Source organism: Poromitra crassiceps (assembly GCF_964638095.1).
Source record: "Poromitra crassiceps genome assembly, chromosome: 12".
NCBI lineage: Eukaryota > Metazoa > Chordata > Actinopteri > Beryciformes > Melamphaidae > Poromitra > Poromitra crassiceps.
In genome coordinates, this window is record NC_139632.1 from 19,055,841 (window position 1) to 19,078,122 (window position 22,282).

Below are 22,282 nucleotides of genomic sequence, written 5' to 3' on the forward strand. Positions count from 1 at the left end.
TGTGTGTGTGTGTGTGTGTGTGTGTGTGTGTGTGTGTGTGTGTGTGTGTGTGTAAAGAAAGAGCAAGCCAAGTGCCTACCCTGTGAGGGGAATCGTGATAGGTGGGGTCTGCTCAGTGTCCACAAAGAAAGAAGGAAAGGGAAGTGAACAAGATCAGAGAAGAACAGGGGTTATCTATCATATGCTGAGGCTGCTAAGAGGTGGAGATGGGAAAGAAAGGAAGAAAGGGTGGAAATACATAAGGATCCGGAGAAGAAAAAGGAAGGAAATCGTCAGAGTAACATCACGTGATCTACATGGACAAGAAGCAAATCGTGGCCTTCATTGCCGTGGTTATAAACTGTGCTGCTGGTTTGAGTGGGAAGACGGAGAGGATTGAGATTGTGCTTGACGCTGCTAAGAGGTTCCTGGATGAGGTGGACGTATCTTTAACAGAGATAGATAAAATACTGAGCAATGTGTTTGCGCAAACTCAGACAATTGAGTGAGAAGAAGAATATTCCCCAACTGTGAGAAGCAGCAATGTGCCACAAGCCATTCAGTCTGCCGGAAAGCCATTAGAAGAAGAAGAGCAATTGTGATGTCACTCGAGCAATTGTGATGTCATCATCGGTGATGATGTCATCGGTGATTGGCATCTGGCCACCACTCAATGATTGCGGGGCATGACAGAATAAGTGGGTATGACATCATCAGTCACCATTGGCCACCACTCGACGATGTTGACAATGACATCATTGATCTGGCCACCACTCGACGATTGTGGGGCATGACATCATCAGTGGGTATGACATCATCCGCCGCCACCCAATGGATGTTAATTGTGTTCGTGTGGGTCGCCGCCCCGTTTGTGTGGGTCACAGCCTGCTGCCCTATTATGTTTCATGTAGATACATGACATCATGAAGGATAAAAGGACGATATGCTGTTCACTCCCTTTCTTTACCTCTTCTTTGAAGCAAATACAACACTCCAAGGGTTTTTAATGTTTTCATGACTGAGGGGACCCAACATTGGACTAATGGTCGTGGTTTTAACACACACACACACACACACACACACACACACACACACACACACACACACACACACACACACACCTGCCAACATTAATTGGGCTGTGAAAAAGAGGACCCTTTGAAAATGTGTTTTCCCTCACCATAATTTAGCCTAACTTTGGAGCATTATTTAGCCACCTTCCTGACAAGCTAGCATGAGATGGTACCAATCGATTCCCTGGGTCTTCTAGTTTCATATACCAGAGTGGCTTTAAAGGGATAGGTCTTCTCTCTGTCTTGTGACACAAAGCCACCTTACTGCAGAAGTCCTAACACAAACTTGTGGGTTGCTGAGGCTCATGGTCACTCTCCAGTGTGCTGGTAGACTGTCTAGCTTTGTGGTGGTGCGGAAGCTTCAGATTAACATTTCTCAGCATCGGTCCACTCCTCCTCCTCATCCTCCTCCTCCTCCCCCTCTGTCTCCGTCTCCGTGTCTTCTGTCAAGTTGCTCTGTTTCTCTCCCTGGTAAGTAGACGGGTCAGTGATGCACCACTTGCACTGTCCAAAGCAACCGACTCGATCCCCGGCCTCCGTCCACAGTGCAGCAGAGCCGTCAACTGAGGCAGTGAGCAGGAAGCGTCTGTCAACCAAGACTAGTGTCTCCACACTCACCAGCGCCGCCTTATGGGCGTTCCAGCACCACAGGAGAGGAGGCCGCTCACACACTGTCTCCAGTGTGCTCTCCATTGCATAGTCTGTGAGATCCCAGATCTGAAGCCAGCCTGTTGTATCCCCTGAGACCAGGATGGAGTTATTAGACTGGTCTGAGCTCAGGTCCAGCACACGTTCACTCGGCTGGTCTGGGGCATAGAACTGGCCAAAAGTGTGTGTGTCCCCAGTGATGCTCCAGAAGCAGAGGCAGCCAGCCTGAGATGAGACCAGGACAGCTCGGTTCCTCAGCTTCCTGGTCCCAGCTCTGTGCTGCAAGAACAGCAGGCTGTCCACAGGGAGCGCCACGCCTGGCTGTGTGTCTCTCTGTAGGTGGAGCTGTGGCTTTTGTGTCTCTAGCTTCCAGATGATTACTTTTCCATCGTGGCTTGCAGTGGCAACAACCCCCAGGGCCGGACACTGACACACCACCAGGATGTCTGAGGTGTGGACACCACCGGACTTCCATGACATGTCCGCCCCCACATACACATCCTTGGCACCTGGGATGTCATAGTGAGCTATACGCCGGCTCCACCCCACAGCCAGGACCTGGTTGTCCGCAAGACAGACGACCCCCGTCACTTTAGAGGGGGTGACGGGCTCCAACTTGTATAGGTTGAGGCCGTTGAGTATGTCCCACACCTTGACGGTGCCGTTGCAAGCGCCGGTGATCATCCTTCTGTGTGAGGAGTCTAATGTCATGCAGGTGAGCACTTCTTCTCCGTGAGCATGCTTGACAGTAAGCCTCCTCTTCCCTGTCTCCACGTCCCACAGTGACAGAGAGGAGTCAACGTGTCCTATCACCACCTGCCTCAGAGTGGGATTGTACAGAGCGCAAGAGAGGGCCGTACTGCTCTCACTTTCTGCTTTGCATTCGGCCAGATTCAGCAGCGCCAGGTAATCTTTGCAGCCCACCAGCAGGTGAGGCTGTGTCTGTCCGGGAAGAAGAGGGCTCAACAATAGGAGGGGGAAGTTGCCCTGCTCTGCGAGGCGTCCCTTTGGGAGGCGCCCCGGCTCCTGGCAGGGGAACTGCAGGCGGATGCTCCTTAAACAGCGATGGGTGGAGATGTCCCACAACCTCAGCTCAGCATCCCTGGAGTAGCTGAATATCTGCCCAAAGGGTTCATAGATAGCAATGTCCAATACAGTGGTGCAGTGACCTGTCAGAGTAGCTACAGCCTTGGAGGTCACAAATCTTGACCACAGCTTGACTCTGTGGTTGTAGCCTCCTGTCACCACCAGCTGCAGAGGCCTGCAGTAGTCGAAACATCTGGCTCCCCGTTCAATCTTCCAAATGTAAGGCTCCTGCCTAAGCGACACATCAATGATGACCACAGAGGTGGTCTCGCTTTCTGATGACGTTAAGAGGACGTCTGTGTCGGGCTCATACATCACTCTATTGATTGGCTCTTGGTGGATATTGGGGATGTGACGGTAAGAGACGAGGAGGCTGTGTTCACCAAGGTCAGAGCCAGAGAAATAGATCCTCTGTGGGCCTTCGTCTTTGCTGAAGGGCTTCACAAACAGACCCTTAGAGGGGTTCAGAAAGCGCATGAGGTGGACTCCTCCGCTGTCGTCTCCCCACAGCAGCAGAGAGGGCTGATCTGGAGACTTGACATCGTGCCAGTAACAAAGAGCAGTAGGAACATTGCGAAACCCAAACAGGTGGACATCCTCAAAGATACTGGTTGTGCACACATTGACAAAGTGGATGGCCCTGCGGTCGGTTGCTATGGCAACCATGTGGACGTTTCCCATGTAGACCGCATCAGTGGTCCAGCCTGTAAATCTCCTCTTGTTAGCCCATTTCTCCCCAGGATCCCCTACAAGCTCGAGGAACTTGTGGATGTATAGGCTGCTGTTCCAGACAGTGAGCTGCCCCCCTCTGCTGACACTAATATAGCGGAGTGGGAGAGGATGGGGAACAGCAACCACACGCACCGTTGGCTCCAGCTTGTTGTAAGAGCAGTGTCTGATCTGCGGCTCGGTGTCCAGTAGAGCGGCTCTGGGGTTGGAGGCATGGTCTCTTTGTGTGTACTCCAGAAACAGGTACGAGCACAGCTGCTGCCAGTCCACCCAGCCCACACAGTCAATATCTACCTCAGTGAAGAACCTCTCCACCCATGCGGGCTCAGTATCTGGCCCCATCACAGAGATCAGAACCTCCTGGAACCTCTCAAAATCCATTCCATGTTCTCTCTTCCTTCCACTCCATCCATTCTGTCTGTTGTCTCCTTTCTGTGGTCCAGCAGCTCTTGGACGGGTCGCCCTGTCCGATGGGGTGCGACAACTAAATGCGTCTTTCAGGAGGTGCAGCTGCTCCAGGCTAAGTTTCTCTGCAGGGCTGACTCCACAGGCTGGATCCCAATTCCTGCTGTAGGGAATCTCTTTTTCATAAACAGCCCATGTTGCTCTCTTTCTTAAAGCAGCCATACTGTTCAAATGACTAGTTCACCACCGTTCTGAAGCTAACTGCCCGCTACTTATATAACCCAGCCGAGAAGGATTCATGACATCACTGATAATGCCACAATGCCTCACTGATGATGCCACAATGTCCATAACCTCATTAGCATAGAAGGTCTATGACATAATCAGTGCTTTATGACAACACTTGTGATCTCACTGTCCACGCCAGCACCAAGGATCTTCACAGTTCACAGTGACCATTTACAATTAACCTATCTTATCTTATACTAATATAATAGGCCGGCATCCGCGGCGAGGCGTCCCACACAAACACCACCCTATTATTGCCAGGCAGCAGCTGGCTCCGTCTGTGACTCACAACCCTCAAAATGCTTGAATGACATCACTCGCTGATGACATCACCGAGGACCAGGCTTGGGAAGTAACTGATTACATGTAATCCGGCTACTGTAATCAGGATGCCAAAAAAGGTAACTGCAATCCCTTACAGTTTGAAAAAAATAATAATAATCAAGATTACAGTCACATTCAGTAAAAATTGGGATTACTAGCAAGGATTACAATTTAAAATACCTTTAGGGTATATTCTATTTATTGTACTTGGCTCCCAACCAAGTGATCGTCATGTTACATTGTACAGTGATGGGCCATTAAAAGTAACAATGAAAAGCCATTATGTGCAGTAGCCTACTGCAGTTTCATTTTCATTTATTTATTTATTTAATGTGACTCATTGACCATGATCACATGGTATGGAGCACAAACAAAACATACAAAAACAATATACAATGGCACACGGCATGGCTAGAGCATGTCATTTGAACAAAGGCAGGACATTCTTCAAAAAGGCACCTAATTTACACATGACTTTTTGTCTGTCTGATTGTAGTAGCAGAATCAGTTTAAACATAGATGGACGTGTTAAATAATATCTGGGTAAATATAACTGTCTGAAATTCAAAATAATTACATTCTTACATTCAAACAAAACATGATACTCGTCTCCCACACAGTTGTCACTACAGAGAAGTGTTTCACTCTGAAACAACCGTAGTATATCAGCACATGAATAGAATGTTTCCGGGGTCATTGTTTAAACTCCTCTCTTTCATATTGACTCACACTGAAGATGGATGTTGCGACAGCGTATCCATTATTTTTGATATAGTGTAACGTATATAGTATGTTCAGTATATGAATGAGAAGCGTAGTGCACATCACAGCAGGGCACTCCCGGACTACAGCAGTGGCTCGCCGGACAGACAGAGACCTCGGCTGGCTATTAAAGACAGCTAACAAGGTGAACTCCGCCACCACTGCAGGGAAGGATTTATGACATCACTGATGATGTCACAATTTCTATGACATCACTTATGATGTCACAATTTCTATGACATCACTGATGATTTCATCAGTGATGTCATTCGAGCAATTATATGATAGACACTGTTTTTAGCGATTTGAGGTCTGCTACAGTTTCACTTTGAACCTATTGAAGATGGACGGATGCATTAGGGTGTTGATGCAGGTGCTTTGGGCCCAGCTGCTCTGTAGGTGTGTACTGGGGTCCGAGCTCACTTTTGAGCTGCCAGACAAGGGCAAGCAATGTTTCTATGAGGACATCACCTTTGGCACCAAATGTACAGTGGACTTTCAGGTTGTGAGAGGTGGCCATTACGATGTGGACTGTCATTTGGAGGATCCGGACGGCACTGTCCTCTACAAGGAGACAAGGAAACACTATGACAGCTTCTTCTTCACGACAGCCAAGGACGGCACCTACAAGTTCTGCTTCAGCAATGAGTTCTCCACCTTCACGCACAAGACCGTATACTTTGACTTCCATGTCGGCGAGGATCCCCCACTCTTCCGCAATGAGAACAGAGTCATAGCTCTCACCCAGATGGAGTCAACCTGCGTGTCCATCCATGAGTTTCTGAAGTCATTCACCGACTACCAGACGCACTTCCGCCTCCGCGAGGCCCAGGGACGCAGCCGGGCAGAGGACCTCAACACACGCGTGATGAACTGGTCCATCGGACAGACCGTCATCCTCCTTGTGGTCAGCATCAGCCAGGTAGTGCTGCTCAGAAGCTTCTTCTCTGACAAGAAAACCACTACAACACGCGTTGGATCGTAGTGTTGTGGTTGAGACCACCTAAAACTGAGGCCGAGTCGAGAGTCTTCAACCGCTTATCCAGGATCGGGTGGTGGAGGTAGCAGCATCCAGCATCAGATCATTAAACTGCTGTTAGAGATCACTGCCTCTCAGCCTGTTGGTCAGTCCAGAGCTCTAAGTCTACTCTAGTATTGCGTTGACTCTAGGAGTACTATTATCTGAGCCAAGTTATCTTGCCGTTGACAAACCAAATCTCTGCTAGCTCAACTCCTGGCTCCTGTTGTGCTATACCTGACTGACGGCCTCCTCCCAAGCCACCTGTCCACAGCCAAGCCTCTTATCGCCTGGTCCATGCTGCTCTGTTCCTGCTTCAAGCCCTCTGCACATTTTGGCTTCCGTGCACCTGTAACGTCTGCCTTTGCTTCAGTAAACACCCTTAAATTGTTTCTCTGACTGTGTCTGCATTGTGGGTTTTCTTTCTGGTTTGGGTCTAGTTCATGAAAAGATCTGGGCGTGTACGCATAAAGCTGGTCAGAATAGCAGTGCTTATCTGAGATTGTATAAAATCATTCAGTTCATAAGGTTTGACAAGTCATACTCAGTCAGCACTCCTATTCTTAGAAGCTTTATGCAGCACACCCTCTCCTCTACAAAATAGTTGGTGGTCTATGGAGAGATGGGGGAGAGACAATTATCAGATAATTGTTCATATGTTAAGTGACCTCTCTCACCCATTCATGTCACAATATGCATGATGGCTGTCTGTCTGCAATAGATGCGTAATGTACACTCTACATCCACAACGATGCTGGCTTACTTCTACACCCAGGCTGCCCAATTTGGGGCCTGGGGGCCAAACTGGGGCCATGCTCAGTTTGTATTGGCCCTCCATGGTTTAGAAATCACAACTGTCTTTCAGTGCATTTAGATTTAGAATGTAAACTGTCTATACAATAATATCTAATTTCATATACAGTATAATTTATTCTTGTCCCGGAGCAGCCGGACTTCGCTGTCGCCCCAATTTCCAGACATGTTCTTGTTCTTGTTCGCGAGCTATTAGGTAGCTACGAGACAAGTTAGCTGAAGACTGATGCTGCTTGCACACAGTCCTGCTTGTTAAATCCCAGTGGGTCGCGCTGTGGTGACGTATGTTGTTTAGGACGCGCGCAGTCAGGATGTCAGGCCCATTCGCACCTCTTTTCCAGCTTGCCGCTCCGACGCTTTCAAGTGGAGGCGGGTTGCCTGGTAACGCGGCGCTGAGACTAGGTCCACTGGCGGAACAAAAGACGTACAACAATTACCCACCAACACGCATTCTGATTGTCCCATTGTGATGTCATAAATCCCACTGTGACATCATCAGTGATGTCATATAAATCCCAATGTGTGACATCATCAGTGATGTCATATAAATCCCATTGTGACATCATCAGTGATCAGTGATGTCACAAAAAAGAAGTGGATTTGGCTTCAGACCCCCGTCTTCAGCCATGGACAGCTGTGTGTTGCCAGCTCCAGGACACGTGATCCAGCATCCCTGAAGTATGCCATCAAGGAGTAGCCAGGATGAGGCCGAGCAGCGTCCGAGCTGCGTATGCGAGCTGCAGGGCCAGCTGTGCGAGCGAGGCCGCGCAGCATAGCTAGTTGTTTACAATAACGTCCAGGACAACGCAGGTGTCACACACACACACACACACACACACACACACACACACACACACACACACACACACACACACACACACACACACACACACACACACACACACACACACACACACACACACACACACACACACACACACACACACACACACACACACACACACACACACACACACACACACGTGTTTCCCCTACCATTCTACAGGCCTGGCGGGCCAGGCCAGAAAAGAAATTGCACTGCTCTCCCCAGAATTTCAATAAACCTTTATGGCATATTATTACAATACAACAATACTGGTGTTGACAGTAATAGAAGGTGCCAAATCATTCAAAACAATAAGCATTTTGCATTTACGAGCATTATGCCAGCGTGCAGCGCTGTTCCAAAACGCGTCAACGTGTGTCGTTGCCTGGGAAACGCACATCCCATAATACAACTGTTCGCATCGCATCCCATAATAGTATGATGATACTTGGGATGCCATTGCTAACATAGATGCAAACAGGTTAGCTAAAAGTTTAGCGTCGCCAGTGACGGCCCCCACCGTTGCGGTCGGGGGTACGTTTCGAAATCCCTCCAGGCCTGAAAGATTTTCTAGGGGAAACACTGCACACACACAGCAGAGGGAAGACATTTCCTGTATTGAGGTGCTCGTGGCTCAGGAACCACCTATTCCCCAGAAATTGCAAGTGCCAATAAAGATAGCCCGAGAAATGGGTCAAGGGTTTCAAGGGTTTAATACCTGTAGTCTGGGTAGGGCAGCAGCACAGCAACAAACGAGTCTCGGTGCATAGGCCTTCTTCAGTGTTGACCAATTATTAAGGACTAATTATTGTAGCTTGTTTGGGGAAAATGAAACACTGATGTGGCAAACAACATGGGTAGGCCTATAAGGTGTACAACAAGACACCATTGTTTAAACTTTAAAGTACAATGTGTGCAAACTACCCATTTAAATACCCATACTTTTATACCCACACCCCATACTATTCAATACTCCTTGCTTTGATTTGTTGAACAGCATGGAGATGCAGCAAGCATCAGGGATGCATTACCAAACGGGCCTACCCGGCCCAGGGGCCCATAATCCAGAGCCTCTACACAGGGCCACCGTGTATCTTGCCCGGGCCTGGGACAAAATTATCCCTTAGGGCCCAACCCTTTCTTTTTGACTGAATGTTCCATAAGTTTGACAATTAATTATTTACAGGATCATCTGAAATGCGTATCCCTCCACTGTCTTACATGGATTTAACATGCATAGGATTAAGCTTGTGCCTTTACACATTAATGCCAGTGCTTTTCTACAAGCAGCTTCAATGAAGAAAACCCATGTTATATTTTCCAGGTAGGATGTAGGCTCCTGAATAATCAAGACTCTCACAAGGACAAAAGTGTGGCATGTGAATGACAGGAATCAGGATAGTGTTCAGCTCAGTGCAAAGTGGCCCTCACGGTCCTGTGCCAGCCAGTGGACTGTAAAGGACTGTATAGGTTGATTCGTTATGTAGCTGGCGTTTGCCCCGTGTTGGTCGGGACACAAGACAAAGAGATCTTCCGGTCACTGCACTTTATTATAGGCATACAACTTGTCTTCTACTACTTGCTTGGAGGAATCTCCTACCTCCTCTTTGTACTCTACTCTGCTAGTGGCTTCCTCCTCGTACTTGTGCTTTCGAGGGAGCACCCAACCTCCCACCACTATGGGCCAATCCCAATAATGCCCCCACCTTCATCCTTGCAATGTTCATCCTGCAGAATCAAAAATATTGGCAGAACAAAAATACAAAAGACAATAGTAATTTAAAATAAACTTTGTGATTTTATTGTTTTATACTTACTCTTACACATCATACAATCCTAAATTTTTAAAGAAAAACAAAATAAAAAGATATCTGGTGGTGTTTCTGGGGGACTGGAGTGCCAAAGGACTTTCTGCAGAACCAAACTGTTTTTTTGAACATTATAGACTTTGTTTTGTTTCCCAAAGAATGAATCAAGTCATCTTCATTGCCTTTCATGGATGCTCAGTTCTGCTGGGATACAGGATCGTAACGAAATTCATCATCATTAGCTGGTTTATGATCATTATTACTATCGATGAAAAGCCTTGCTTGCTGAAGACAATGATTATGTAAAGTTGTGCTAAAGACAGGATTCAAGACATTACAACTCCAAACTGAATTAAAAGAAGCAATAAGTATTTGTCACAACTAGAATATTTAGGTATGGTTGCCTGTTTTGCTGGTGCCAAGTCCTTCACCAAAAACACTCAAAACTGCAGTGATGAGCAGTCTCAGATCAGGCTCCCATCCTCTGTCCAAAAACACGTCAACATCAGAGTTAGGTACTGTATAGCTCCATAAATGACAGTACACTCAACTGTATGAAGATGAACTGTGGTGGCTTACATTCAAACCGCTCACATTTTCAAAAGAATTGGGATATGAGCAGTCAATAGAAAAACGGCAAGTGTAAACCATGATAATAACCGCAAGGCTCACACAGATCTGAACAATCATCCCAAAATGGGCCTTTTTCTACCCTCTAAAAAGGACAAGGCTGACCCATTAGGATTGTGTCCCATTCAAAAAGAAAGCACTCAACTCATCTCAAAATGCTGCCCTGGCATGTACATCATGTAAGAAGTTGGGAAGAGTTCCGTTATTTTGCTTTAGATCTGTGAAGGAAAGCCAGCAGGACTTTGTAAGGGACAACTTTTTGGAATAACAATCAAACCAGTGGGCAAGGCTGAACTTTATACGTCTTAACTAGCCATCCTAAAAGCATAAGACACACCTTATTGAATTAAGTGGAGAGAGCGTGTCCAATCACAAGTACCCCTAAATACAATGATTCTTCTCCTATTGACACAACAAACTCCATCAACTCATTTCCAATGTCAATTATCCACTAGAGCTGAGTCAATCAAATGACAATCAACAAGGCTCATGGTATTTCCAGCGCTTTGAAGCTTTATATGACTGACTCATCCCAGCCAATGACAAGACACTAGCCACTTAGAGCTGCCCAATACAACAGGGACTGTGATAAAGACAAATTCTCCCATCGCAGGAGCTAGAGACAAATTTCAGGATGGGCAAATGTGATATCTGCATACGCTGCCCATTCCTTGCAACCTTCTCCCCAAATACCTACTAGAGATCAAGGAAAAGTTACAGGGAAGCGTCTGATAACGCAAATGAAGGCTCACACCTCCATGCACATTTCATATAGAACTTACAACTTTCAATAACATCACTACGCTTTGACTGAACAGTCTTCAATGAGAGCATTATCGCATGGACTGGAATCCTGTGCAAGTCAGCAAGGCTAATAAACTAAAGCTTAGAAGGACTTGTTGAAAATCCGACGAGGAGATACTCAAGGCTGGGCCAGTTTACCATGAATAATTTGGACATAACATGGGTAGACGCGTTGAAGAATATAGAGATGCTGAATGGTCAGTCAAGAGCAGCTTATAGCAATCCTGCATGTTATTTGTGGCGGTTAGCAAGTCAGTACAACTTTTATGCATTGACAATCCACCCTATATTGTATGAATCATGAATAACTTGTGAAAGACGGGGCTGGAAAACAATTTAGTGCCGTTTGTGGCACGTTCTTTTATGTGTGGGTAATTACAAAAAGCACTTTCATACACAGTACTATTCTGCACCTTAATCCCCCCACCTTTTATAACCTGGCAAAAATCTACATTAAGATTATACTATATGAATAGGAGCCATATGGTATTTACATTTGGAAAAAACAACAACAGTAGAGTCCTGTTAACTTGAATCTCAGTCGAGGTCCCAGCCATGCATGCATTGTGCTACCGCAGTGTCTTTTTTTTTAACATTCTTGCATCACTTCGAACTGTGCAGTCAGTTACAAAAGAAATAACTGATGTCTGACTGAACACACGTGCGTGTAAATGTGATCTTCCTAGAAGTAGCTAGCTAGAAGCAACCTTCATAGCGAGGACTCTTCTGAATCGGAGCACATTGCAAAAGCACAGCGCGCAACTGTAGTATTGCGACAATGTATCCCTTGGGCGGGGGAGCGAGAGGTGTGTCACTGTGGAGAGTAACCGCGACCCCGTTCAGTTTTCATTCAGCATGTGTCAAGTGGGTCTGCTGGTGGTTCGAGAAACATGGAGCATCACTCGGCGTGACTCCACACAAAAGAAAAGGGCGTTCAAGGAGAAAACACCACATCGTGTCATTCGAAAACAGAATGTCCCATCAATCAAAGCAAGCAGGTGATTTCTTCAGCAAAGCCTGCTATACACAGATCAACTATAAACTACAAAATGACCCAGATGCTGAACAAAACCGAGTAGGTGTGGCACGTTATTTTGTGCTCTGCAGTCGACACACATATGTTGTGCTTTGTTTCCAAATCCAAAATAACGGAGATTTTGTTTTACTGCACAATCGTTATCATAACGGCTTAACTGGACTCTATGTCATCATGTCAGAGCTTGTGTATTTTTTCTTCAAACGGTTATTATAATCAAGATGGAATTACTTAAATATAATCGAAAAGGTTAAATGCAAATCGTCATGATTTGCCGACACATGCTGCCAATCCTCCAGCACAGACCAACCAAACGATAAAAAAATAAATAGAATGCAATCACACAATTCAAGCTAACTACAATATATTAATATAGATCTTCTGATGTCATACGCTCATTAAAACAAGGGAAAAAAACATAATTCAATCACTCAGTTAAGTCAAGGCTCTCAATTTCCCCATACCCTCCCCCTCCAATAACTGTTCATGCACCCAACATCAGTATGATAAGTCAATATATCAAAGAGAAACATTTCTGGAAAATGCAGAGACTTGGGAGTTCAATGTGTGGTGAACCGTAGAGTAAGGGTAAGAGGAAGCGAGGAGAAAAAAATAAAAATAAAAAATAAAAAAAATAGGCCAATTTGACAAAAAGTTGACATCATTTTTAGTCTGGGAGAATAATTGATATTCTCAAGACCTAAAAAGGTCTTGTTGATAGATGACAACTCTCAGCCAGGGTCTGTAGCTTAGTAGACTTCTAAATTGACCTCTCTCTGTCCTTATCCGAGCCGTGACACGCCCATGAACAGCTTAGCCCCGCCTCACTCAACTACCTCACAGGGATTGTATAAAAATAAACCCACGCGATCCCCCAAGTTGAGAAATAACAAAAAGGGGTCAAATCAAATGTCTTCCCTCCCCACAGCAACACTAATGCCAAACATGCCCCTACTGCTCTCTCCCCGACTCTCAAGCAAATGTCCATACACGCACACACACGTTCAGTCTCAAACAGCCCCTGGTGGAGAGAGAGGGAGATGCTAGTGAAGGGAGCGTCTGGACAGGGGCTGCAACCACACCGCCCCACCCATCTTAGACTACCATGAACAAATGAAGCCATTATATCAGGTGTTTTCATCCAAGTCGCCATTGTTCCAAATTCACACCGCGTCAGAGAGACTTCTAAGCACTCGGTCCTCATAACTTCTGGATTTTTTCAGCCACCACGATGGGGTTCTCCTTGCGTATGCGGGCAGCAGCTGCACCCCGGTAATCATAGGGACAGTCGTGTTTGTCAGAGTAGCGGTGAATGGCGCAGAACAGGTTACCACAGCGACAGTCAAAACCTTCAGGAAAGAGAAGTACTTGGTCAGTCTATAAGTGTGTTACAAACATAATTACATACTTAATATTAGTCAGTGTACAGGAAACTGTTTATCAAACAGACTGAAATAAGAGCAAGAACAAATAAAAATAGAACTGACAAGAGCATGTGTGAGTGTTGTGCTGAAGAAGAGGGATCTGGGAGAGCATGTTCTGAAGCAGGCCAGTTCAAGCCAGCAGTCCACTGTGAAATGCCTTGGACCGTGAAATGCACCACTAGCCTGCAGTATGTTGCTCTCTGCATCAGAGTGATAGGTGGCGGAGGACCACCACAAGCCATGGATTGGGAATGAAGATGCACTGTAGTGATACATGTAGGTGTGGTAACAACAGTCTGCATACTGAAGCATGAATAACTATAGCCCCTTTCAGAAGTGTTTGTCGGGAAGTATGACGTCATCTCCCCTCCACAGTCCCTCTCCCTGCTGGTAGACTCTCTTGCTGCTAAAACTCCCAAGCAGTGGAAATCAGAGATACGCACGTATTTACAAGTGTCACAGAAACATTTCAAAGTCACCTACCAAAGCAGAAGGGTTCATTGCGTCTCTGCGGCGGGGTTTGAAAGCTCGATGCAGCTAATAAATAATTTGAATATACCAATCCTTCAGTGTTGTGCTGTTGTGCCCAGCCATCATAGCGCTCCACAGCGCCCCTCTGGTCTGAAGCACACGGAAGAACACAATAGAGAAAGCACGGCGGCACAGAATTCGGATAAAAAGAGGCACTTATTAGCAGCATCGAGGTTTTAAACCCCGCTGTCGAGAAGCAATGAACCCTTCTGCTTTGGTAGGTGGCTTTGAAATGTTTCTGTGACACTAGTAAATACGTGCGTATCTCCGATTTTGACTGCTTGGGAGTTTCAGCAGCAAGAGACTCTACCGGCGGGGAAGGGACTGTAAAGGGGAGATGACGTCATATACCCAAAAAACAGTTCTGAAAGGAGGTAGAACAACTAATGCACTGTCTTTTTCATTGAAAAAAAAGCATTTTGTTCAAGACCACTGTTGATTGAAGGTAAAAATGGTACAAGGCCTATATCTAACCTATTAGTTTAAATGATGATAATAATAATAATAATAATAATAATAATAATAATAATAATAATAATAATAATAATAATAATAATAATAATAATAATAATACATTTTATACAGCATTTTTCAAAACAAAATAAAGTACTCCACAAAGACAAGGAAGAAAACCTAAAACAAAACAGAATAAAAGCAGAGCCAGAAATTGACAAGAGAGAGCAATACACCTACAAGAAATGTAACAATCATCAAAAGGCTTTTCTAGAAAAGGTTTTTAGTAGAGATTTGATGATAGATGATACAGATTCAGGCCTCAGGCACTGGCAGGCTGTTCAAAATCTTAAAAGTCCTGCACCAGATCGGTAACCCGCAAAAAAGTTGTTTAACGGGTAAAAAATATACTATAATATAATATATAAAAATATTATATCAGACAATAGAACCGATACTTGGACGGATACTTTGGGACTGTTACTGGTGGCCTCTAGAGGGCGGCATTGACTAGTCCGTGGCTGTACCATGGCTGCCCGGTGGGCACCTGGCACTGTGGCATGTAACAGGGTCTGTGTTTGTTTGTTTGTTTTTTAAACACTCGCCCAACATTTGAATGGTTTGCACCAAATGGTAATGATGCAAAACAGTAAGCTCCAGTATAAACAAATACTCTTCTGATTTTCTAAATGCTTAAAGGCCCCCCCTCCTGTCAACTTTTCCTACTTGTACACCGGTTTATGTTCTATGAAAACGTACATGTGTGCGTGCTGTACCAACGCATGTCGTATGTCATCATTTGTTGAAAATAACTTAAATTCCAGCAAAGCAGGTTGAACCATACCAGTAGCTCACAAGAGCTCAGAGTGTGTGTGTGTGTGTGTGTGTGTGTGTGTGTGTGTGTGTGTGTGTGTGTGTGTGTGTCCTGAAATTATTCTCGATCCTTACCAGTGAGGCCCACTTTCTTTCGGCAGGAGAAGCAGCGGTTCTTCTTCTTGTTTTTATCAGGGGTTTGGTCACCATCAGATGAAGCCTGTGCTGTTTCCCCTACTGGCCCTGGGGCAAGAAAACACAAACAGCCAGGATCAGCTCAGAATACTGATCCATTACTTGCTGCAATGAAAATCCTTTTTATAACAATAGTAATACTCAGGACAACCACGTGTTGAACATAAACATGTGAAAATTACTGTCCGAAGACAAAAAACAAAAATGTGTCAAATGAAAAAGGTTTGGGTTTATTGGTCCAACGAAGGTGAGGTGGAGATCTAACTGCTCTGAGCCAGTCTCAAGAGGGAGGTTTTGAGCCATGTGTATGACAGAGATGGTTCAGGAGATTCAGTGGAGGTGTTTTCTCTTGGTGTTAGACTGTCTTCTGTGGCACTTACCTGTGTTTTTGGAAGTGCCCTCCTCCTCGTCCTCCTCAGCCTCGGCTCGATCAGAGTCCACTGCCGTTGAGTCCTGGGAGATGCTCATGGCCGTCATCTGCTGAGTTACTGGGCTGGGAGAGCTGGGACTGACAACACGACGACATCAAGTAAAACGTCAGATAAACCATAAAGATTCGATTCCATCAAGAACAAAAAAGAATCTAAGAATTTATAACTTTCTTTCATTTCAAAGAGCACCACTCCCTCTTTACTTTAGTATGAAATATGTGACAGATTCAGACTGTTTTAATGTTAGTGTAACTAATGTAGTGTGTGTGCCCTTTGTAACTTCACTGACAACCTGGATGGTCATGTAGCCATCCAAGATGACAGTTAACTAAATGATATAATGTAATGTACCTATAAAATGCACAGATCAGATCACAATTCATACAATATGACTCAAAAATAAGTAGTAGCAGCAGCAGCAGCAGGCCTATTCGGTATAATCCCTCTCTTAAATTTTCCTTATCACTGAACATCACAAGCAATGTAAAACACAGTAGCAAACACAAGCATGGCATACAGAAACCAGACAGCACGTACATAAACAGAAAGGTGAAGCACAGATCCATTCTATCATTCCACAATGGGACCGGACCAAATGGACTATTTGAAACTCTCTGTAGACATGTTGGTAGAAAGAACTCAATTACTCAAACAACAGTATTGTAAGAGGGTGATCTGTGTTGTCAAGGAAACGCTGAAATGTAGACATTGGTCTCCTATTATACATTTAGTGATTCAAGATTAAATTCAATAGCTGAGCAGGCTGACTTTATATTTTTTCCAGGCTGTTGTCATCCTATTTTGATTGGTTTCCTTTCCAGCAAACGAGGGCACAACTTATAAAAAAAGAGCAGCAACATGATTTAGAAGGAAAAAAACACCTCAAAATAGCCTCATCTTCTGTTTAGTTTCTCACTCATTACACTCTCTTCAAATGGCACAAAGAAAATACATTAACTTCAAATTATTAGATGAATTAGAAAGGCAGAAAAGGGAGTGCGTCTTTTTGAGGGATGAGTAAAATCCAACAAGGTGCTCTTATTAGAAGAATTACTTATTTTATTACGATAAGAACAAATATAAACAATATGAGTTTACAAAGTTTACAAAATAAATCCAAATGAATGAACTAGGGCTGAGGTGATTGGGTTTTTCTAAAAACCAAAACAATTACAATTTCCGATTGTTGATTCATCATTAGGCATTCAAGCCTAGTTCCTCTCTCACTTTTCATTTGCATTTTGAAAATGGCTGATGCAGGCAGCAGCAGCTTTGAGGACAACATGCCCTCAAGCCAGTCTTCAAAACAAAGTGTGAAATGCAGCAAAATGTGGGAACACTTCTAAAAATGTAGTGATACTGTAACAACATGCATACTGTGAAGGATCAGCAACCTTGCTGGTACTGTGTCAAGCCAAACAGATTAAAATAAGGGATTTAGGTCTTTAAAAATAAAACTAACATTGATGAACATACACTACAATGGTTTTTGAGTAAAAATGAAACTAAACAATAAAGGAAGAATCTGTAAGAATTGCTAAACTCAATCACAAAACATACCACGTAACCTAGAAGGATGTCTACTATCTTCTTGACAAATACATGTTAATCCATAACTATGGCACGTTTGTAAAGGCTACACAATCAGTACCATAGCTCGGTAGTACCATAAGTGACAAATTTTACTTTTATTTTGAAGGCAAATGACGAGGGGTCGACCCATATGGGCTTTTCCACTGGACTGATGCCGATATTTAGAGAGCCAGGCGGCTGATGGCCGCCAATAATGCTGATGTTTGTGTGTGTGTATCTGTTAAAATAAAACGATTTAATAATAACAACAAATGAGACAAAATTGCTGAATATTTAACACTAATGTTATTGTCTGTATTGTCCCTGTTTGCTTAAGTAGATCTGCACTGTGTCTGCGGTGCACTTATAAAAAATGTAAAAGAAAATCACACCCAGGTGAGAAGTAAGCGGTGCAGATATCATCAGCCTATTAGTGTCCATCATAAATCACTTATGACACTATATGAATGGTAAATGGTAAATGGCCTGCATTTATATAGCGCTTTTATCCAAAGCGCTTTACAATCAGTAGATAGTCTACATTCACCCATTCATACACCGATGGCGGCAGGCTGCCACGCAGGGTGCCTACACACCATCGGGAGCAAGGAGGGTTAAGTGTCTTGTCCAAGGACACAGCGACAGCAGCTGGGAGGGAGCGGGGATCGAACCGCCAACCCTTGCGTCATTGGCCGACCCGCTCTACCTCCTGAGCTAAAGCCGATGATTGTGTGGCATGACATCATCATCAGTGCGTATGACATCATCAGTCGGGGGCCTTTGCATGCTCAGTTGATGGATTGTGTTTGTTTACTAAAATGACGGAAGGACGGACACACATCACTTCTAAAAGCGGTTAATTCTATAAGTGGCAGACGGACATTCCGTGTCATAACTGACACAGTCATAACTGACACAAACACATTCAGTTATAGAAGCAGCTCCACCACTTAAAAAAAAAAAAAAAAATCACCTAGATAAATGTCCACAGGTAATCAAAAAACGAAACTTTGTAAAAAATAAACACCATTTAGATAACAGCCCCTCCTTGTTTTTGTAAACATTTGCATAAGATAGATAGATAGATAGATAGATAGATAGATAGATAGATAGATAGATAGATAGATAGATAGATATACAGTAGATAAAGTGTAGTGCACACAATAGCAGCAGTATGTAGTACAACATACAAAATTTGTTCTGAAGGCCAAACAGCATAGATGTGTCAAATTGATGCAGTTTTCCCTTTTCCTCATTTTTTTAGTCACTGTTGGCTACACTTTTTTGTCACCGCAACATTTTGTTATATAACTTTTTGAATAGTCCTGGGAGTAGAAACAATGAGACAGTATTGTCAGACCAGGTGGAATTTGAGGTGAAACACAGGCATACCACAAGATTGTGACATTTTCAGCAAGAGAATACACAACTGCACACATGTTTGTTCCCTACGAGCATCTTGTTGTTCTCTCTAGGACAGTACGGTACTTTCTTTCCTGATTTACTAATCTAGCATTTTAAGCATACTGCGAACTGCATTTGAGAAAAAATGATTGTCATTTCAAATATGCTATGCTAAAGAAACCCCTGCTGATCTGATATTACATGATGTATTCTACATGAGGACAGCTGCTGAGAAGGATCCCATCTCGCCATGGCCACTTTCTGAAAAACTGATTATTTTCCATTTTCCATTTCGTTTTCAATTAGATGTAGTAATGAACCACCAACTAAACATGCCCGTTTATATTTTTACACCTATTTTAGCTTCTAATTACATTCCTGAGGTAGCTTTTCGTTTGCAATGATTTTCTAAAAGGGCGGGGAAAATCACAGAAATCAATTCCCTAAGTAAGACAACATTCACGAATGAGAGGCTATGCAAATTATGTGATGATAGGCATACTAACCCATATGAGATATTAATTTCACTTTCTGCTTGTGTATTTTGTATTTGTGCTTGATTTTATACTTTTGAAAACAGCTAAATTTGTGTCACAATTTTTATGTTTGCACTTTGTTTAGATTATGTTTTTTATTAGAAAAGCCTACCCAGGGACAGGGATTGCAAATTAGCCTTGGCTAGATATCCTATATGCATCGCATATGTTTCATGTTCTTGTAACTTGTTACAATGATTCTTGCATTGTCCCTGACAAATAAACGAATAAATAAAAATAAAAAAATAAAATGCAACTAAAACAGAACCAGTGTGGACACAAATGGAGCTCCCACACCAGTTGCAGACATGATATTGATGCGACAGGTGTAGCCCGGTGTAGACAAGGAGTGATTGATGTCATAGAATCCTAAAAAGCGAGTATAATTCATAGTGACTCTCTAAAATATGTTGTTAATAATAGATTAGTAAGAGAATATGCATTATGTGACAAAAATCATGCTACAAGATTAATTTAAAGTACTAAATTCAAACCACACTGAAGTGCAACAAGCCATGCAATACTACTGGAATATTTAGATGGACAGTTTCCAGTATGTGTCTGGAACAAAACTGGGCCAATGGGCTGAGACAATTCCCCATCTGTCAGTCAACATACCTGGGCGTCCTTTCCTCAGGTGGGGTTCCCACCCCCTCTGTACTGGGTTCCGAGGACGTGCTCTCCACAGACACACCAACTGCTCCTGGAGACCCTGCTGGCGATGTAGCAGCTGTGTGAGATGGGACACAACACAGTTTGACAGCCTGAAAAACACAGAGGCTGAGCTATTGGTCTAATGTTGTAGACCTACAACATTTAAGTATCTTATCAAATGCCATTCATTGTCTGTGGTTGTCTGCCGTCATTAGATGTGTTTTGAGTCATTGTGAACTAATGATGGAGATGTCTTGCTTTCTAATGTCACAGTACATGTAGGTGCTGCTACCTCTTTTCTCCAACCCTGTTTAGTAGATTCAAGTACACATCGTGCCTATTACATTTCTGGGTGTCCCCTCTTCCAAGGTACTGCATTTCTTTCCTCCTAACAGACCCATACACAATATTCATAGGTCACCTCTCTCCCATCTTCCTACCTTTCTCTCCTGGGGGGCTTGATCGCCCCCCTCCCTGTTGCCTCTGCAGGTGTTCCTTGTAGCAGACCGAGCACATGCCGTTGGTGCGGGGGTTACCATAGAAACCGCATCCCATAGTGCAAAGCATTGGCACCTGCGTCTGATTGGTCTCCTGAGCCATGCTCTCTGACAAAGGGGGTAAGGGGAAGGGAGAGGATATCCCTGAAAATGGGGTTGGAAAAGTTAGTCAAAATTATTAGTAGTGCCTATTTAATTAGATGGTTATCATTTCATTTCATTTTTTTAAACTAGCTAAAAGAGCTTGGAGACTGGCATTGGAGCATGAGAGTTTGATTGGAGAATAAAGTAAGATTCCCAAATGCTGTGAATATGCAGTGTTATGGGTTCTGGCCAAACTTCAACCTGCTTTTTATTCTTATCTAATGAAGATCAAATATCAGTTCACCCCACCACCAACCTGCTATAGAAGCAGGACTGTGCTACTGAGAATACAGTCCAAATCCAAATGCTGTCCCCAGCGCAATGTAAAAAACAAAAAGGCATGAGTGATCAAAGATGAAAGAAAGATTATTACTTAACAATTGAATTTCCATTTGAATGCAACAATTATGATGGTTTGCATCAGGACCTTTGGGCAGGTAATCATGGACATGGAACTGACAAAAACTACATAGAAAGCAGTGCATGGCAATGGAAACAAAAGAGTTTCTACTACCCGATACAAAGAAACATTCACTGCGATTTACCAATCAACAGTAACGTTAAGCCAAGTTAAATTTTTTGGAACACGTTAGCCAGTTGTGTGGTGCTTTTTTGCGATGCGGAGCAAGATGTTTTTGATCGGGACCATCAAAGTTCACAACAAAGAAAAAAGGCTAACAAATGTCTGCACAAGTAGCGTTACACGATAACTCATGACAACCGATAAACTGGCTAACGTTAGCTAGCCGACAAGCTGGCTAAACAAGTTACAGCTGACAGTCAGCCAGTTTGAGTTTGTCCGCAGTAGAAAACAATTGGCGTCCTATGCTTGCTTGGCTCAAAGCAAACACTGTAACGACGTTAGCAAATAGGCTAGCTGAACATTTTGTTGTGACTGACACTAAAAACCGACGCGAAAATTATATGGACAAGACTAGCTATGCGACGTTAGCATTCCATCACAGCTGAAAACAACAAAATAAACGGGAAACTGTCCTACTTAGCTACACATCGTAAACATACTTTTTGTTTTTTAGGAGCGAATAAACGCTAGTATTAGCTGGCTAGTGTTAGCTAGCTGGGCAGCTAACATAATCAGCTAGCCAAAAAACAGTGCGCATCCCGACAGTGTCCTGACTGGTTTAAAATTGATTATACAATCTGGATTTCTTTCATAGTTATCTGAGATAAAGGAAGTACCTGGAATCCAAAGAACCGAGGACTGTCGTCGACCTTGGTCTTCAGATTTGGATAAGTTATGTGTGCCCCGACAATGCGCGCGGCCTCCTAACCAGCGCTAGCTCCCGACATTCGAAACAACGACCATGACGTCATCCTCAGCAACAATTCATCCTTCCCTCAAACGGGCCTACATTGATAGCAAAGTCCACCCTAACAC

At 43.9% G+C, this 22,282-nt stretch overlaps 2 protein-coding genes and 1 pseudogene across 4 annotated transcripts; 1 reads left to right on the top strand and 2 right to left on the bottom strand.

The window, feature by feature from the left end:
- Nucleotides 1-1,418: 1,418 nt before the first annotated feature.
- Nucleotides 1,419-4,142, bottom strand: LOC310786064 (cilia- and flagella-associated protein 337-like; the record flags this gene model as incomplete). Its single annotated transcript, XM_083647247.1, has 1 exon — nt 1,419-4,142. The coding sequence occupies one exon, from the start codon at nt 4,140-4,142 to the stop codon at nt 1,419-1,421; it is 2,724 nt and encodes a 907-aa protein (XP_083503373.1).
- Nucleotides 4,143-5,637: 1,495 nt separating this feature from the next.
- On the top strand, nt 5,638-6,279 carry LOC310787120 (transmembrane emp24 domain-containing protein 7 pseudogene; annotated as a pseudogene). Its single transcript has one exon. The product of its transcript is annotated as a transmembrane emp24 domain-containing protein 7 pseudogene (transcript).
- A 3,466-nt stretch (nt 6,280-9,745) lies between these two features.
- On the bottom strand, nt 9,746-22,214 carry LOC310786507 (AN1-type zinc finger protein 5). Of its 2 annotated transcripts, none has more exons than XM_083647726.1 (6): nt 22,084-22,214; nt 20,683-20,883; nt 20,207-20,300; nt 16,026-16,153; nt 15,586-15,693; nt 9,746-13,578 (listed from the first exon to the last, which is right to left on the bottom strand). In XM_083647726.1, the coding sequence occupies exons 2-6, from the start codon at nt 20,840-20,842 to the stop codon at nt 13,430-13,432; spliced, it is 639 nt and encodes a 212-aa protein (XP_083503852.1). In that variant the 5' UTR covers nt 20,843-20,883; nt 22,084-22,214; the 3' UTR covers nt 9,746-13,429. The 2 variants fall into 2 exon arrangements, with proteins under 2 accessions (XP_083503852.1, XP_083503851.1); XM_083647725.1 differs by having other exon boundaries at nt 20,207-20,318.
- Between the last annotated feature and the right edge of the window lie 68 nt (nt 22,215-22,282).

Excerpts from the sequence above, each read along its gene's own strand:
- LOC310786507 (XM_083647725.1), bottom strand. The coding sequence starts at position 20,842 with ATGGCTCAGGAGACCAATCAGACGCAGGTGCCAATGCTTTGCACTATG. Across the intron at positions 15,694-16,025 it reads GGGCACTTCCAAAAACACAG|GGCCAGTAGGGGAAACAGCA; the intron begins GTAAGTGCCACA and ends TTCTTGCCCCAG. Across the intron at positions 13,579-15,585 it reads AAAGAAAGTGGGCCTCACTG|GTTTTGACTGTCGCTGTGGT; the intron begins GTAAGGATCGAG and ends TCTTTCCTGAAG.